Here is an 18,046-nt window from a genome sequence, read left to right as displayed (position 1 = left end):
AAGCAAGCAGGCCGTGGCATCTCCTGCACCTCCTCCTCACCGCCGCCATTGTCTGCGTCAGAGTGAGAGGAAGGAAAATAAGCAGGGTGCAGGGGTGAAGAGGAGGAGCAAGTCCAGGGGGCTCTTATCGGGGGGGGGGCTGGTGGGGGGGGGCTTCAGTAGGTGCCCAGCCATGCTTACTCTTGACGCCGGCTGTCCACCAGGGCAGAGTGAAAAAATAAAAGGCACAAGCAGGGCAGAACTTGTAGGACCCTTCCGACCCTACTATTCTGTGATTCTATGATTCAGCAGAGACACTGAACGTCACAAATCTGTCTATTCCATCTTTCCCCAACCAAATGTATTCAGCTGCAACGCCCATCATGTCCAGCCAGCATGGCTATTCATTCACACGGCAAAAGCTCAGAGTAGCTTCTGCCCTCTTCCCTCCCCCTCCCTACTGGAAGCACTCGTGATACAAACAAGAGAAGAGTCTGGATGGGTCAGAGCCAGAGGCCTGTGTACTCCAACATCTTGTTCCAAATGGAGCCAACCAGATGCCCCGATGGGGCCCTGATGGGGCCCCGACCGGCACAGACCCCCTCAGGCTGCTGCTCACTGATACAGGGGCCACATGCCCTCCTGTACAGTTCTCTGTTAGAGAGCTAGCCAACCCAAGTCTGGCGTAATGATAAAGAACCAGAAGAAAGGCGAGCAGGGGGCGGGCACTGAATTTGCCCACCTGCCTGGAGCATCTGGAGAAAGGACTGATCAGACACACTGCTCACCTGGTCACAGCCATGCCCACAAGGGTGAGATGTATTGCGTTTCTATTTTGAATATAGAAGTTATGTCTAAATTTGAATCTAGACAGCAAAATTAGCTGGTGCCATTTTTATGCCAATCGGTACCCTCTTTTGTGGTGATGCATTTCCTCTCTTCATGGAGATTGGGGGGGGGGGGCTACTCCGCAGTTACTGGCATTCAGTGATGTATGGCCTCTGAGCATGTCTGTTCCATGTGGCCATGCTTGCCAAGACCCATTGATCAGCCTCTCCTCCTCCTCCTGCATGGATCTGTCAGACCCCATTCGAAAGGCTTGTGGACACCACTGCCACATCTCCTGGCAATGGGTTCTGTAGTTTCAGATGCCTTTGCTGTGTGAAGAAGGACTTGCTTCGTCCTTGCCTCGGAGGGAAGGAGGGACAGTTGGCTAGAGTTTTCCAGGGAGGTGCAAGGGAAGGAGTTACTCGTCTCCCTCAAATCCACATTGCCCCCACCCAGCACTGGAAACGTCAACATACACAGCAGGGGAGGGGGAAATGAAGCTTGCTGGAAGCACTAGGGAACATTCCCCTTCAAAACAGCTAGCATTCTGTTAGAATGCCCCCCTTCTCCCAATAGAAGTGTGAGTGGGTGGGAGGGTGGACAAAGATGTTCTATTACAGCTGCCTTCCCCAACCTGTCCCCCCGCATGTGTTGGACTGCAGCTTCCAACAGCCCCAGCCAGCATGGCTAATGGTGATGGATTGTAGTCTAAGTGTTCTGCAGGGCACCAGGTATGGGAAGGCTGTTCTATTATCTCCCAACGTAAAAGGGCAGCCAGGGCAGGAGAAATACCAGGGGGTATTTTGAGGCAAGCAGAAATGAAGTGACACCCCCCCCCCCAACCTACTCTCATTTCACTTTCATCCCAAATTAGGGCCAAATTTGACATTACAGCTGCCAAGCTGTGTGTCAGGATCAGGCATTCATGGATTCCCTAGGAAGCTGTCGGTGGCGGGATTTAAAGCACAACATGGGCAAGCAAGATGGGGAACTCCATCCTCTGATGCCGGAGGTAATATATAGCCATCTTGACTACTAACCACTGATCGCCTGATCCTCGACACATTCGCGGCCAAATCTAGCCAAGTTAGAAGGCCTGTCCGGTCCAAGACCAGTTCAAAGTAGAGCTGTGCACCAATGTCCTCTCAAAATTCCCCACCCTATTCATGGTGGAGAAATTGGGGGACGGACGGACATTTCACCGAATTTCTCCAGTTGGAGGAGAAATTCTCCAGCAATTTCTCACAGGCTGGGCTCACCACCGGCAGGGGTTATAGCACAACTTCTTATTTCCTAAGGGTTTTTAGGTGTTTGCAATCCCAGTGCAAGTGGAAACAGCAGCAACCCTGTTGGCAGCCTGGCCCCCATTTCGTGTTCTCCACAATACCCCATACCTAGCATCGTTCTGGGCCATGGTGGTGAGGCGGAGGAAAGTGAAACCCACCCCAAATGGGGAAGAACATTACAGGAAGTTCTGCGAAGTCACCTTTTATTTCTGGGGGCAGGGGGTGAGACAAGGAAAATCTCAGGACTTTTCTGAGAAGAATGTCTTCTGAGACATTTTGGACCAGCTCTGGTTGTCATGCTTTAGGACTCTGCTCTTTCCCCAGGATCTTCCAGAAGTTAAATATCTTAGGGGGATCAGGCTACATCTTGCCTCTAATGCAGTGCAGAGTGATGACTGTACAATGAAAGACAGGGCACTCACACACACTCCTCAGCCACCTCTTAAGAAAGGGAAGCACAAGAACCTTGAACACAACCCAGGAGAATTCCTCCAAAATTTCTGCTGCTTTGCATTTCTTTTCGAAAGCAATTTCTGTTCTATGAAATTAAATGAGAATGGTTGAAAATAATGTGGGAGAAATTTTCGGCACAACACCAGCTTAAAGACAACCATCAAAAGACAGAGCAACAGTAGCCTTGAATTTGTTCATCAACAGCCTGAACAGCAGGCTGGGCAAGCACATGGGTCACCTGGCCACAGTCTAGGTGATGGGATATATTGTACTTCTATTTAAATTACAGGGATCATTCCTAAATTTAAACGTATGTATGTATGTATGTATGTATGCACGAGCATTTTCCTTTTCCCTATCACATAAGCCCAGAAGGCACAGCAGTAGTAGATCACATGGTTTGCATGTCATAGAATCATAGAATAGTAGGGTTGGAAGGGGCCTGTAAGACCATCAAGTCCAACCCCCTGCTCAATGCAGGAGTCCAAGTCAGAGCATCCCTGGCAGATGGCTGTCCAGCCTCATCTTGAATGCCTCCAGGGTGGGAGAGCCCACCACCTCCCTAGGTCATGGGTTCCGTTGTCATATTGCTCTAACAGTCAGGAAGTTTTTCAAAGGTCCCAGGTTCAGCTGCAGGTGATGGGAGAGACAGTTCTCTGCCTAGACACTGGAGAGCTCCTTCTGTTCACGGTAAACAATGCTGGGTTTTGGAGGCCCCTTGGACAAGGCACTCTCAATGGGCCCCCTCCATCAATGAGTCCGCCTTCCCACTGCCATTGTCAGCAGCTTCCATTGCTCCTCACGGTTGCCAGCTGCTATTACTCCTCACCCTCTCTTCCTTCGTTGCCACCACTCGCTTGCTTGACATGCAGGGAGCCGGGGAGCAAGCAAGGCGTGGCATCTACTGTTCGCCCTTCGCACCACCACCATTGTCTGGGTCAGGGCGAGAGGCTGGAGGAGAAGCAGGCTGCAGGGGTGAAGAGGAGGAGCAAGTCCAGGGGCTCTTGTCAGTGGGCGCCTGCTGCGGAGAGGACCCTCGGCAGGTGCCCGACCAGGCCTATCCTTGACGCAGCCCTGGGACGCAGTATAATGTGACTTCATGTATGTCCATAAGGCAACTTATGCTCTCAAATGTCACATTACGGGGCAAACTGGACCTGTGAGAATGCACCTCCATCTCCTTAAAATTGTGCAAATAGCAGCCATGGGGCTGCTGTGCTGTGGGGCAGGGAACATAATCTTTTTCTTTTTTAACACCACCACAACATCATTTCCCCAATGAAAATCAACCCCCTTCCTAAAGCAGCTCTTTGCATTCACAGAATAAGCATATATTTGCACATCTATTTTGCCGTCTTCCACCCTCCCACCCATTTTTTTTTTTCTTTTTGCCAAACCTCTGCCTGTGGAATTTTGAATCAATCCCTGAATCAATTGCCTTCACTCATAGGAAGTCCTTCATGCAATTATCATAGCAGTTACTGGCAGGTTACAAATGGGTCTACATGATTTACACCGCCACACAAACAGGAAGTGATAGTCAAAGACCGAAACAAGGTCCTAAAACTCACTGCAGCGGTGGTCAGGTCACAATGGAGGCCTGTTTCGCTGGTCCTGGTTCTTGTTTACAAGCCAGCGGTGAGTGCTGCACTGGCAGTACAAGGAGTGTGTACTTCAGAAAATGGCCTCCAATTCATATAATTCATATAATGACACCTTCCAGGATTGTGCATCCTTATTGCAAAGCAAGAAACAAAAAGTACAACCGAAAACCCTGTAGCCAGCTAACCTAAATTCCACACCAAGGAAAGCTCATGGCCTATCTAAATTATGTAAATCAAGAACATTGGCATATATTTGCATAGTTCTTATTTTTCTGCTGGTCATGGAGAAGAACAAAGCACTGCACTGACCACCTCCACTCCCTGCTCATCTTTTGCAATTTTATCAGATATTGCCCATAAGCTTTCAACCCTGTCTTTGCACTCTTGAGGGCTAGAAACTTGAATATATATATATCTATATATATCACCTAAAAGTTGGGGTTTTAGGATGCTGTACCCCAATCTCAATATCAAATGTTGCATTTGTGTGATGCAATTGTGTAATAATAGTGGAGCCTGCTCATAGTATTGAAAATCATGCCACATCCAGGATTAGAATGTTAACAAGAAGAAGTCATTTGTCGAAGCCTCCAAAAGCCTTCCAAAACTAAACCACTGGAATGTTATCTTTGTTCAAGACCCACCTCTCAGTTCCATTGCCCGAACACTGAGGGCATCTCTACACCAGCCTAAAATCCTGCATTTAAAATGGGGCTTTTGGCTTCCGCTTTAAATGCAGGATCACAATGACTCCCTTTTTTACCCGCTTCCTTTCCCCTCTCCCCTTTCCCCCTCCTTCTCTCCATATCTGAGTCTTCCATTATCTTTCATTGATCTCACTCCTCCTCTTGCCGCTTTAACTCTTTTCACAGAGGAAACTCAAGCGGACACCGGAACACAACGGGGTAATTTGATAGCTCATTATCTGTGATCTATTTAAAAACAGAACAAAGGGCATTTAGTGCAGGAGGCGCCTTGAATGATCATGGCATTATGTAAAGAGCTGGCAAACTTCCGTGAAGGAGCAATCTCAATCTCAGGATAAAAGCTCTGTGTGAAGGAGCCCTGAATACCCCAGCTTTCCCTGGTTAAAAAAGGCTCCAACCCTTTAAAGTTCTGTAGCAGACACAACACAGATCCCAGGTCTTCCCTGTTTGGTTGTTTGGTTTTTTCATTTTCAGGGGATACACTGGGGATATCTGCTGTGCAATTCTGGTTATCCTGGATTGGAGATGCCCAAGAATTTGGCTGACTTGTTTCAGTGGCTTGCACATGGGATGACATATGATCTAAGTTCAGTCTGCCCTGGATCTGTCAAATCCATGTCAGGAAACTTGTTACCTTGACACTTGCTTATTTTTGCATAAGTTATTCTGCTTTCCAAATGGAAGTCTTTTAAAGAATTCAAAATACTTTGGAGCATATAATTGGACTTAAACTACCTTAAAGAACAAGGAAGAAGGGAGTGGGGGGCAGGGGAGGAACCCAACCCCTGACTCCTGACTGGGCTGCAATCCTACGCTCACTTACCCGACAGCAAACCCCACTGAACATAGTTGGACCAACAGCACAATTCCATGTGTACTGAGAAGTAAATCCCACTGATGGGCCTTACTTCTAGGTAAGTGTGCATCGCACCTTTCCCCACCTGGTGCCTTCCAGATGTTTCAGACTTCAACTCCCAGCATTCCTGGCCATTGTACAAGCAGGCTAGGGCTGATGAGATGGAGGTGAAGTCCAAAATACCTGGGGGACACCAGGTTGAGGAAGGCAGGTGATGTGCAGCACTGCAGCCTGAGCAAGCCTGCAATTATTAACTGCAGTGTTCCCCTTCTGTTAGTTTCAGAGCCTTCACCAGGCCTGCTCACATTTCGAACCTTCAACCCAGAGACATAGCAACGTGTTCATTTTTTTTCTGAATGAAACCTCAGGATGCCAAATTCTGCAGCAGGCCATTTTGTGCTTCTACAGTGAATGGACAAAATAACACTCTTTGCTCTCTCTTCACCCCAAGGATGGCATTATCCTCATCAACCACAACACACCGTGGTGACCCACAGGTATGTGCATTCAGAGGCATATTGTCTCCGATACTGTTGTTGCCACTAGTCATGGATATTACCTCCAGTTGCATTTGTATCCCCAGTGTGTGTCTCTCTGTGCTGGGGGTCCTGACCAAGTTAAGTCATTCATTCATACATATATATGAATATATATACGCGCGCATACACACACTATATCAGTATATATCAGAATGTTTCTTTAAAAATGTTTTGTTTTAATATGGTGTTTTATTCTTGATTGATTGATTGATTGATTGCATTTATATCCCGCCTTTTTTCATCTTGCAAGGAACCCAAGGCGGCTTACATTATTCTCCTCCTCTCTGTTTTATCCTCACAACAACAACCCTGTGAGGTGGGTTGGGCTGAGAGTCTGTGACTGGCCCAGAGTCAGCCAGTGAGCTTCCATGGCCGAGTGGGGACTAGAACCTGGATCTCTGGACTCCCAGTCCAACACTCTAGCCACTACACTACATTGGCTCTCTGCTCTGCAATCTTTTGATGTGGAGCAGTATATATAGATTGTAAATAAACAAATGAACACACACTCCAAAAAGTAATGGGTGAGCATTCACACCCACAGCAGGAACAGAAGTTTACCCATGTCAAAACTGTGATGCTCTGTGACAATGTAACAAAAGGAGGTTCCCCTGGCTCCAGTATGCCGATGGCCTTGCCAAACTGGAATATTCCAAGACTTTGGGGGTAAGTCAGCTGTGAAGGCATTCAATGAGAGGAGACCTATGGAGGCCTTGGGAGATGTGGCCAGGATACACCTGTGCTCTCATGAGAATGTGCTTCTGGCAAGATAGGTCAACCATGGTGCTCAGATGACAAATGACTTAGCATGAGTTCCCATTAACCCAGCAGCTTTTTGGTCTTATTAGAGCACTAAAGACTATCTCCAAGCTGCAGCAAATGAATGGTTTTGATCTGCGTGGGCATTAATCTCTGGGACCAGATCTGGTAGATTGTTGTCTGTTGATGCAGTGGAGATGCTGCTACTTGAACAAAAGCTGGGGGGAGGGGGAGTAGTGCGTGTAAGGGGGGGGAACAGCTGTTGTAGTGTTATATATTTCCCTTTGGCCAGAGAGAGCCAGGAATCAAATCCCCGTGGGGGTGGGAGTGGCTTGCGTTATGGTTTGTCATTCCCCAAAGGAAAGGCAAAATTGTTGCCGTGGGAGGGGGGAGCAGAGAGACAGAGGTGAGGGGGTGGGGGAGGAAAAGGAAATTTTAAAAATCATAGCATCAAAAGATGGTCAGCCTACTCCCCCCCCCCCCCCCCGCCAAGGCATGCACCGTTGTGAGTTTTTTCCCTTTCATGCAAGCTAGCACAGCCTGGCTTGGGTTTTTTTTTAACATGTGTGATGAAAATAATAATAATATGAGCATGTGTCACACAGCAAACAGCTAAGCTGCCGGATACTGGAGGTGCAGGGCAGCGCAAAGAACAAAGGCCTAGAGAGCAGACACTACGTTCAAAAGAGGGGAGGAGGAAGAGCGGTGTGTCTTGCGTATGGTCAAACGAGGAGTTGCAATGGCCAAACAATTGACTAAGGAGACATGGAAAAGGTAAATGAAGCAGGAAGGATGGAGATAGGAGGAAAAGGGTGGGTGGGGGGAATGCTTGGCCATGTGTGCCCCTGACACAGAAGGCTTCCTGAGTTTGGAGATCCTTATTTTATCCAGCTGGTTTTGCATTGCTTATTTGATCATTTATTTATTTTAAACATTATATACCGCCCTTCAGGGTTTCCGAGCAGTGTACAATCAATTATACAATCTCTTTTTCTCTTCCCTGACTCCCAGACTGTTGGTCCACTCCTGAACATTTTAACACACGGTAAAATGGGTTTGTTTGTTTGTTAATTTGTCCCACTTGAATGAAAGGAAAACAAAACGGACATATAAACCCTGCAACCCCCATCTCCCCACCTTGGCCACATTTTTTTTTAAGGGGAGCTAAATGAGACTTTAAAAAAGAGAGAAATTACATCTTCTTTTGCCTACCCCTTCTAGCATATCTTGATTCCCTTATGGTATGTAGGCAAAGCAAGTCCTAAGTGTTATGTAAGACTGGCCCTTCACCACCATTGCATGTCTGGGATATAATCCTCTAGGGCTGCAATCCAATGCATGTTTACAAGAGAGTAAGCCCTACTGAAAACAGTGGGATTTATTTCCAAGGAGTCATGCATAATTGCATTATAAAATGAGCTTTGGACAGATATTTAAGATCTGTACAATTATTTCCTGGCATCTGTGCATGTGTGTGCTTGGATACACACACACACACACACTCAGCTGTCTAAGGCTAAAGGGTGGTTCATTGATAAACAGAGGGAGAGAGAAGACTGTGTGGATATCTCATCTGTTAATTGCTTCCCATCCTAAAAGGCTTGCAAGGATCTGATCACATATGACAAGGGCAGGGAAAAACTTTAGTATCTTAGAGAACCATTTCCTTCCCATCCACCCCAATCATGCTGTACACGCCCCTCCAACTGTCTTTCCAAGGTCAACATTCGTGACCAACACCTAAAGATTTTTACCTACAGGACCGAGCGAACACGCTGCGTCAACTACAAAGGGATGTTCATCAAAAGAGGGAGAAATGAGGATCTTTCAAGGATCAGTGGCTAATTGTCTCATATATATATATATATATATATATATATATATTTCATTCCCATCTATGTTGGTGTCATCCCACCCTCAATAGTAACCTGGTGTTATAACCAATGTGTAAACCTTTCATGGGGATGGAATAAATAGCTCCGTCTACATTTAACTTTTCAAAATAGTCATTAGTGTGTGTGTGTGTGTGTGTGTGTGTTTATATGTTCCACACACATGCACACATCTTTTCTTTCTTGACATTCTGGGTCTAAACAGGGATATAGACACAAGAGTTATCTCCACATAGGTAGAGTGATGATAATATAGGATGTGTATCTAGAAAGCTGATATTCACAGGCTAATGCTTGAAAGCAGATATGGGATAGAGAACATTTAGCAGCCCCCCCCCCCCCCGCCCCATATCAGTGGCACCAAAATAATTTTTTTTAAAAAAATCATTCGCTCAAATGGGGGAGGAGGTGGGGGTGGAAAAGCAGGAGGGGGAAATAATCTAAAACAGCAGGAATACAACAATAAATGGGGGGGGAAACAGCAATAGAAAAAGCACACTAGGTTAATATAGGAAAACTAGTTTCTTTATTGAGAGATTGTATATTAGTATTAGTGGAACTGTGTTGTAACAATGTTGTCATGCACACAATACAAAAGGCAACAGTGCCCACCATGCCGTGGAGGGGCGACGGAACAGAAGCAGCATACAATGAGTAGATGTGTTGGCTACCGCACATTACATTTCAGCAGGGTATGTCTCTACAGAGAGATTTACATCAGAAACTAGGTAATGTAAAAAAATACAGACCATGCTTCAGTTTTAGTACAAGAAAAAAGGTGAAGAAATACACAACCAAAGGATATTTGATACAGAAAAAAATTTACCCACAAAATAAGAACAGGAAGTAAAAAATTCAGCACAGCAGAAAGAAATGTTATCCCTGTTGAATGGAAAACCATTTTGCTAAGTGAGCATTCGCTTTCTCAGAATTTGATTTTAGCATTTCTTTTTTGTTTTATTTTGGTTTCCCCAACCCATCCCACCCCACCCCAACTCCCAAAGAAGGACTGAATCCAAATTGCAATCTGATAGGTGCATTAATTGTTGGGGGCCAAATATTTTGCGTCAAATTTATGCACTGTGAAGGAAGATGTTGGATCAGCCAGCTTTTAATAGGCAGTCGGAGATGCTGCATTTGGTTCAGCTTTCAAAGAAAACAGATGGAGGCCAACTGTTGGGGAAGGGGGCAATTTTGGCCAGGAGTGTGTGTGTGTGTGTGTGTGTGTGCGTGCAATATGCAATGTACAAAGATGCAGTACCCTTTTTGGTTGTTTGTAAAGCTTCGGCATAACAGTAAGGGGAATAAATTCACCCGTTGATTGGTTTGGTGCCCCCACATGAAACACGGTGTCCATTCTTAGCACCTTTTTTATAAATGTTTTTAAGTGTGAGGCCTTTTATTTTACACTCAAACCCAACGGCAATTTGCATGGGAAACCAATATCCAATACAATAACAGAGGCTGGAGCAGAGATTAGGGTGGTGCTAGGGGCATAAACCCCAAGATACTGCATCCTCTACACAACTAAAGCAAAATGAATCCACTTAACAGGAATTTACAGTGCAAATGTACTTAGCTAAACAGGATGAAGATACAAAAAATGGCGTTATAAAGCTAGATCTATATTGGAAATGGCCTGTTGTATTTTCTTTTCTTTCTAGACTACTACAATGACAGCTAAAGAGAAACAGGTTTGAGCGTACAGTCTGTCTACCATTTTTTTTTTTCTTTTCACAAGAAGCTTGATGTTTTAGGACTTCAGTTTTAAGCGTCAGTATCCTCTCTCAGAAAGTCTTGGATGGCTATTAAAGACTCATTTTAACAGATCAAATGTCACCTGCTCAGTATCGTAGTTTCTCAGTGGGTGTGTTCCGTGGCCAACAAAACCCAAAGAGAGGGAAAATCTATTGTTCTGGTTCTTTGTCCGAGAAAAGAATATAACCAATTTTTCTTTCTTCCTTATGATACCTGGATTTGAAACGTCACCCTGCCCACTCATTTAAAAAGCTCTGATCTTGATGAAGGAGTTCGCAACTTCATCAATATCATCGTATTTCACGGGGCCAAGGGGCATCATTTTTGAAGTGATAAAATGCTGCAATAGTTTTGCTGCTTTTTTCCCTAAAAATAATAATAATGATTTTAAAATCCTTTGCATTTTAAAGGATCATGCAAGGATAACTGAGCAGGTGAGAAGGAGGGAAATAACTAGCTTTCCAGTTTAAAATCTCATCAGTTTAAGCTTACCCCTCCCAGCCCCCCCCCTTCAGTTCTGCAGCACACGGAAAGAGGATACTTCAGCTTAAAATGCCAGTGCGTTCCTCGGATGGATACAGGAAATGGTTAAAGAGAAGGGTGGGGTGTCAACATTAGAGCTAAATGCAGAGGCAGAGAACTACAAGCCACAGGGCAGCAGGTTGACCATTTACTGATCTACACGATGAAGAAACTAAATAAAATAAAATAATAAAAGAAAGAAAGATTTGGATCAATGCAAAAATGTCCGTCATCCCATCATCATCACACTAGAGGAGGCTGCAGTTAAAGAAAACAGAATGCCACAGTGTGCAAAACTTAAGCTGCTATGTTATATATGTAGAGTGGGTAGAGGGAGGGGTGGTCAGGGGGGCAGAGGAAGAAAAAGGCAAGAGCAGTTGAATGACAGTGGGGGGAAAGCAAAAGCATTGACATGCTGTTGTCTGTTTCACCCAGGTGTCTTGGACATCCAACTGGAGCATCGTCCATATTTCTCACCTGTGTTTAACAGAAATCAGAATGTGACCCTAAAATGAAATTATGCAACATGTTTTCCCAGGGGTGGGAGTGGGTCAGGTCTGTACTAAAACACCACAATGGCTTAATCCAGGGTTATTGGAATGGGTAGGATTCTAACTCTGGATTTTAAGCTTTCTCTTATGAGGGTTTATTAATTGTCCACATCTCATTAATGGCTTACATCTCAGTGGAGAGGAGAATAATGTACTGACTTAACAGGGAAAACAAATATATTATTTTATTTATTTTTAATAAACTGAAAGATCTTTGTTATATTCTAGGGACTGGACCAACTGTGGGCCAAGGAATTGGGGAGGAATGGGGGGGGGACATTCTATGGTTGATTGCTGGGGTAGGGGGGAGAAAGTGCATCCTGGATTTGATAAAAAGAAAAGAGAAGGAATGAAGAAGGGCAAATTAAAAATAAAGAAAGAAGGGAATCAAAAGATTCAAGTCCATTGTTCGTGGTAGCATATGGGAATGGGTGGGAACAGGGAAATGGGGCGGGGGGGGGAATATGCAATGGCCATATACACATCCCATATTAAAGATTTGTTCAGAAAAAATCATGATTGTCATTCTAAAGCTGGTGCTTATTTTGGAATTGTGATACGTTCTCGGATCAAAATACTGCTGTGAATAAATAGGCTTTCTGGACTGAACATTGCAAACTGTTAAAATGCCAAAAGAAGGAAAGGGATTGGGGGGAAGGGTAGGATAACAGGGGGGGGGGAAATGTACCCCGTGTCAAACCACAAGAGCAACAAAAATAGGGAATAAAATCCACTGGAGAAGTAAATGCAAAAAAGAAAAAAAAAAGTAGAAAAGGGGTGAACAGAGTTCACAAGAAGGCGGGGTGGGGGAGGGTGAACCCAGCTACGGCAGAAGCTCCCCTCATAATGTGCTCAGAATTTGCATTTCATTTTATAGGGGCTAAAATAGGTATATAATAATTCACGTACTGACACTTCCGTTAATGCCCACTCGCCCCTCAGACTAGCCCTACACCCTAAACGGAATCGCACCCAGCCTACATTCCAGCCCCAGCTGCACACTCCGTATATACAGACAGGGGCAGCAGCCAGAGTCGCTCGGAGGCAGGGATCTATATTTGTCAGGTGGAAAAGGGGGCGGGGGAGGGAGAAAGGGGGAGGGGTTCGCCAGGAGATCTAAAATGGAGTGAGCCGGACAGTGGTGGGGGGAAATTAAGGGGGGGCATTATTCCACATTAAAAGGGGGGCACAGCTCTGAAATACAGCTGCAAAGCTCTACAGTATAATCCAAGACAGTTCTACAAACAGCCTCGCACTTGGGTTCTCTCGGATTTCCTTCCTGCCATCCTTGATCCTGGTACCTCCCCGCCACCCCACCCCGGGTCTCCTCTTCTTTTATCTCTCCGGTAGCCTGTGGATCGTCCATGTCCCCCCCCCCCCCACACACACACACACACTGCGCGCCGTTTCTGCTAACCTCCAGTTCTCCCCACATTTCCTTCTCTTTTCTACCCCCCAACCCTCTTGGGATCCTCTTTCTCCCCCCCCTTCCGCATCCACGCCTCTTCTCTCTCTCTCCCATCTTCTCTTTCCTCCCCCACTTCCTCCGATCCTTTCCTCTCCGCACCCTTCGTAGGTACATCGCCCCCACACACCCCTCCGGCCAAAGACCTTCCTCTTAACGCGCTTTTCATCCCCTCTCTTAGACCGCCCCCCCATTTCTCTTGTCCTCTCCCCCCCCCCCGCCGCCGCTGCCCCTTCCACACGCACACAAAGATACGTCCCCTTGCGGCCGCTCCTCTGACCCACACGGAAGAAGAGACGCAGCCGAGGGTCCCATGAGAACAATCATCCAGACCGATCAAATCGGCGGTGCTCTGGTTTCGCCTCTGGGCGTTTTTGTTTTCCCAAGAAAATACACAGATAAAGAGATACCTCTGTTTCGCACAGAGCCAAACACTGGAAGAACAAGGTAGCCGACGTGTACCAAAACCATCCTGGGCAGCTTCGGCTGTGGTCCCCTTTCGTGGCCGCTACCCCTTGCTGGTGGCTGCCGTCCCCCTCGACGGCGGCAGGCAGTCTCGCAGGGCTGCTGTCTGCTGCTGCTGCTGCTGCTGGAGAGGCGGCGGCTGCGGCTGCGGGCTGCAGGAAGACAGATGGCCCATGGAAATGGTTCCTCTCCAATCCCCTATATACATTCAAATGGAGAGCTGGGGTTGCAGCTGCCTGGCGCACAAAGAGAATGGCAGCCAATGGGAGGGAGGCCGCGCGCCAGGCTCGCCGCGCGTCTGTGCCTCGCCCCCTCCCCCTCCCCTCCCCCCTTTCCCCTCCCCGATATGATCTCCGGCCCTCGCAGGGAGGAGGCCCCGCCAGGCCGGGGATGCGCTGCAGCCTAACCCGGTATCTCCCGCTGCGGCTGCGGCGGGCTGCTGGCAGGCAGCCTCCAAACAAGGCGCTCAGGCGCCGCGCGGAGGGAGGCCGGGCCTGGGCGGCCGGGCGTGAGCGCGCAGACACGGGGCCGGGGAGCCGCGGGGAAGCGCCCATCGCGCACACACGCGCGCACGCGACCCGCGAGGGTGTGGAAGTGGGACGCCGGGGCGGGCGCGGAGGCGCGCGGAAAGGGCGCCGCGGCGGCGGGCCGGGCGGCTGCCCGGAGGAGCGCGGGCCGGCCGTCGCGGGGAGCGGGGCGCCCCCTTTGCACGCGGGCGGGCAGAGGGCGTATTCGCAACTCGCGCCGCACGTTGGGGCCCGTGCAAGCTGGAAGTGTAACGTGTGAACAGACCTGCCCTAACACGGCCAGACAAACGTGCATCTCTGTCTAGCGCCGGACGGGGAAGCGACTGGAAAAATAACAGCCCGCCCGACACGGGTTTGACAAAACGTCGTCCTATAATTCGGAGGGCCTCGTGTTTCGAAAGTGTGCACAGAATCGTTCTAAACGGGAGAACTTCAGTGCCATTGCCAATGAGGGAAATATTTCGGTGCGATGTGCTAGTGTGGAACTCACCTTCCCACCCCTAAAAAAAAAAGGTAAAGGTGTCCCCAACCAGTCGTGTCCAACTCTAGGGTGCGGTGCTCATCCCCGTTTCTAAGCCAAAGAGCCAGTGCTGTCCGAAGACGCTTCCGTGGTCATGTGGCCGGCATGACTGAACACCGAGGTGCACGGAACACTGTTACCTTTCCCGCCGAGGCGGTGCCTATTTATCTACTTGCAATTTCTTGCTTTCAAACTGCTACGTTGGCAGAAGCTGGGACTGAAGACCGGAGCTCACTCTATCACGCAGCACTCGGGTCTCGAACTGCTGACCTGCCAACCTTCCAGTCTGCAGTTCAGCGTCTTAACCACTAAGCCACCGCGGCCCTATGCTTTTGGGGGAGGGGCCGTTGTGGCCATTTTGGTACTGCTCTGGTTTTCGTTTCATATGCACTTTGATCAACCATGGGACAGGTATGGGGTGGGTGAGACATTCTATAATTAAGCAAGGAAGACTCTTAGAAAAAAGAGTCAAGGAGGGAGGGTGGGAGAGAGAAGGGAGGGTGAGAAAGAGAGAATGGGGTGTCAGAGAGAGGGGGAAGGGAAAGAGAAAGAATGGGGTGTCAGAGAGAGAGAGAAGTGAGTGAGGGACAGGAAGGGAGAGAGGGACAGAAAGAGAAAGAATGGGGTGTCAGAGAATGAGGGACAGAAAGAGAGAGAGAAGTGAGTGAGGGACAGAGAGAAAGAATGGGGTGTCAGAGAGAAGTGAGTGAGGGACAGAAAGAGAGAGAGAATGGGATGTCAGAGAGAGAGAGAGAAGGGAAAGAGGGACAGAAAAAGAAAGAATGGGGTGTCAGAAGTAGGGATGTCGGAGAATTTCTCCACGAATCTCCGGGAGGCCGAATGCCAATGCATTCGGCCCCCTGAAATTGGTGGGGAAATTCTCCGACACCCCTCGCCCCCCCCCCGGGGATGGGACTTACCTCGTGCGAGTGTCCCTCGCGGCGGCGGGTCCTGGCGGCATTGCGGCGGCCGGTCTTCTGACAGGCTGCCGCCACCATTTCCAAGTAAAGTGTAAAAAAAAAAATAACGTGATAGGCTACGTAAAGATTTACATAGCCTATCACGGCTAGATTTTCAAAGTCAGCCATGATAGGCTACGTAAATCTTTACATAGCCTGTCACGGCTGACTTTGAAGGGGGGAAAAAAAATGCATATGCAAATGGCGGCGCCCATGGGCGCCGCCATTTGCCTTCCTTATTTGGGCATGGGTAGTCTACATAAAGATTTACGTAGACTACGGCGAAAATAAGGGCAATGCAAATAGCATTGCCCTTATTTTCGCCGTAGTCTACGTAAATCTTTACATAGACTACCCGTGCCCAAATAAGGAATGCAAATGGCGGCGCCCATGGGCGCCGCCATTTGCATACGCGCTTCCCCCCCCCCCAAAGTCAGCCGTGATAGGCTATGTAAAGATTTATGTAGCCTATCATGGCTGACTTTGAAAATCTAGCCGTGAAGGCTACGTAAAGATTTAAAAAGATTTACGTAGCCTATCATGGTTTTTTTTACACTTTTTTCTTTCGCGGCCAGGGAGACATGGTGCTCCCCCCTGGCCAGAATTTCGGCGGGGAGGGATGGGGCGCCTCCCCCCCAGCCAGAATTTCGGAGGGAGAACCGGAGCGCCTCCCCCCCACCCCGAAAAAAGCTGCGGGACCAGGTAAGGGACTTTCGTCCATCCCTAGTCAGAAGTGAGTGAGGGACAGAAAGAAAGAGAGAATGGGGTGTCAGAGAGAGAGACAGAAAGAGAAGGAGGGAGGGAGGGGCAGAAAAAGAAAGACAATGGGGTGTCAGAGAGAGAGAGAAGGTGTGGCCCCAGACACTTTTGGCTGCAGCCCCGCCCACTGCCAGCATACAGCCCCCAACAGAGTAGTCTGTAATGGAATGTAGCCCTCAAAAGAAAGAAAGAAAAAACATTCCCCATCCTTGATTTACAAATACATCCAGAGAACATTAAGTGGGGGAAGCATCAGGTACTCTTACAAAGCAGCAGTTCTGCAACCCCCAGAGCCTGCACCCTGAGGTGCTTCACCTACAATCAACTCACACTTCTCTGTCTCCCAACTCAGAACTGTCAATTGCTGCTTTTGCTCACATGCAAATCTGCCAAGCATTTGCCTCAGACCTTCCCACCCCCATCCCTGCAGGTGAATTGCCCCTTCAGGGGAACCACCCACCACCGTGGATGTGGAGAAATAGTCATGTTCCCAGTAATCAGGCAGCAAAACTCACAACAGTACAAACACACAGAGACAGATTTGTGCACACATGAAAATACAGAGCGGAGAGATGTTCCAGTACAAAAGGAACGTGGGGCTGCTCCCACTCTTCAGTAGTGCTGAGGCACTTTTCTGCAATCAGGGGCAAGCCTACTCAGAAGTAAACCCAAATTCAGCAAAGGTCCCCTGCAGCTTTAAATAGAAGCTTCCTCCTTGTGGCTTCTGCCTCTAATGCTCAGCATGGCTCAGCATTGCTGCAGATCTGAGGGCATGGTCTGAAGGCACATGAGGTAGCTGTATTAAAGCTAAGGATTGCAGGTTTCCTCTCATTTTTTTTTCCTTTTGAAAAGAACGAAAATAAGAGGAAATTAGTACTTGAAGCTCTCCCTCTGAGCCACAGGGAACAGAAACTGACTAGATACTGGACAATTCAATGAATCCATGTTCCTGCTAAACAGGAAGCAGTTGGAGGGGCAGAAGCTACCAATAGGAAGCTTGAATTAAAGGCACAATAGCCCCGAAGAGCCTCAGTATTGTTTTGCCGGTTCAGACTGGACAGATGAGTGCTGCAATTATATTTTACGTGGGAAAGATCCCTGCAAGTCAGGTCTGAAAAAAGAAAGGAGGACAATACACAAAGCACCAATAAAAAAATGTATGAATGTAGGATGACAATTCAAGACTAAACAGATGGCACCTGAAACAAAATGTTGCTTAGGATCCCATGCCAGTAGAGAAGATTTCCCTGCCCTACCTCTGATATTGGAGGAGAGCAGAGCACTGCCTGACTTCATACTTAAAACCGGTTCTAGCTTCTCTGAATTTTAAATTGACATGTTCAAGTGTGGGCTTTTGGAGGGAGGTGTCAATGATGGTGTTTGGGTGACAAAACTTCAGTCACAGTTACTCCCAATGCAGGTACAGCCACTTGGGCCTAGAGGAATGGTCAGAAGGGTCAGTGGAATTCTGGAGGCAGGGAAGAAAAAGAAGCAATTGGCCTGCGCAAGCCCCTGACAGCTTATCTAGTAAGTATCCTGATGCAGGGATTAGGGGTTGGAGGGAAATGCACACTATGAGGTTAAAGAATTCCCTCCCTGTACTAAGCAGGGAAGTTT

The 18,046-nt window shown here is 47.8% G+C and overlaps 1 protein-coding gene across 1 annotated transcript in view; it reads right to left on the bottom strand.

Annotated features, from left to right (window-relative positions):
* The window catches only part of ARK2C (arkadia (RNF111) C-terminal like ring finger ubiquitin ligase 2C), a 110,168-nt gene extending 96,498 nt beyond the window's left edge, over window positions 1–13,670 (bottom strand). Inside the window, exon 1 of the mRNA XM_084832013.1 lies at window positions 13,610–13,670. Coding sequence (XP_084688139.1) covers window positions 13,610–13,670 — 61 coding nt within the window. The remainder of the gene's footprint in view (window positions 1–13,609) is intronic.
* Window positions 13,671–18,046: the final 4,376 nt, after the last annotated feature.

Source organism: Heloderma suspectum, chromosome 2 (genome assembly GCF_057233095.1).
Source record: "Heloderma suspectum isolate Gila_16-S chromosome 2, 16-S_ref, whole genome shotgun sequence".
Lineage (NCBI taxonomy): Eukaryota > Metazoa > Chordata > Lepidosauria > Squamata > Helodermatidae > Heloderma > Heloderma suspectum.
Note: the sequence above shows the minus strand (reverse complement) of the source record. Positions and strands in the feature narration are given on the sequence as shown.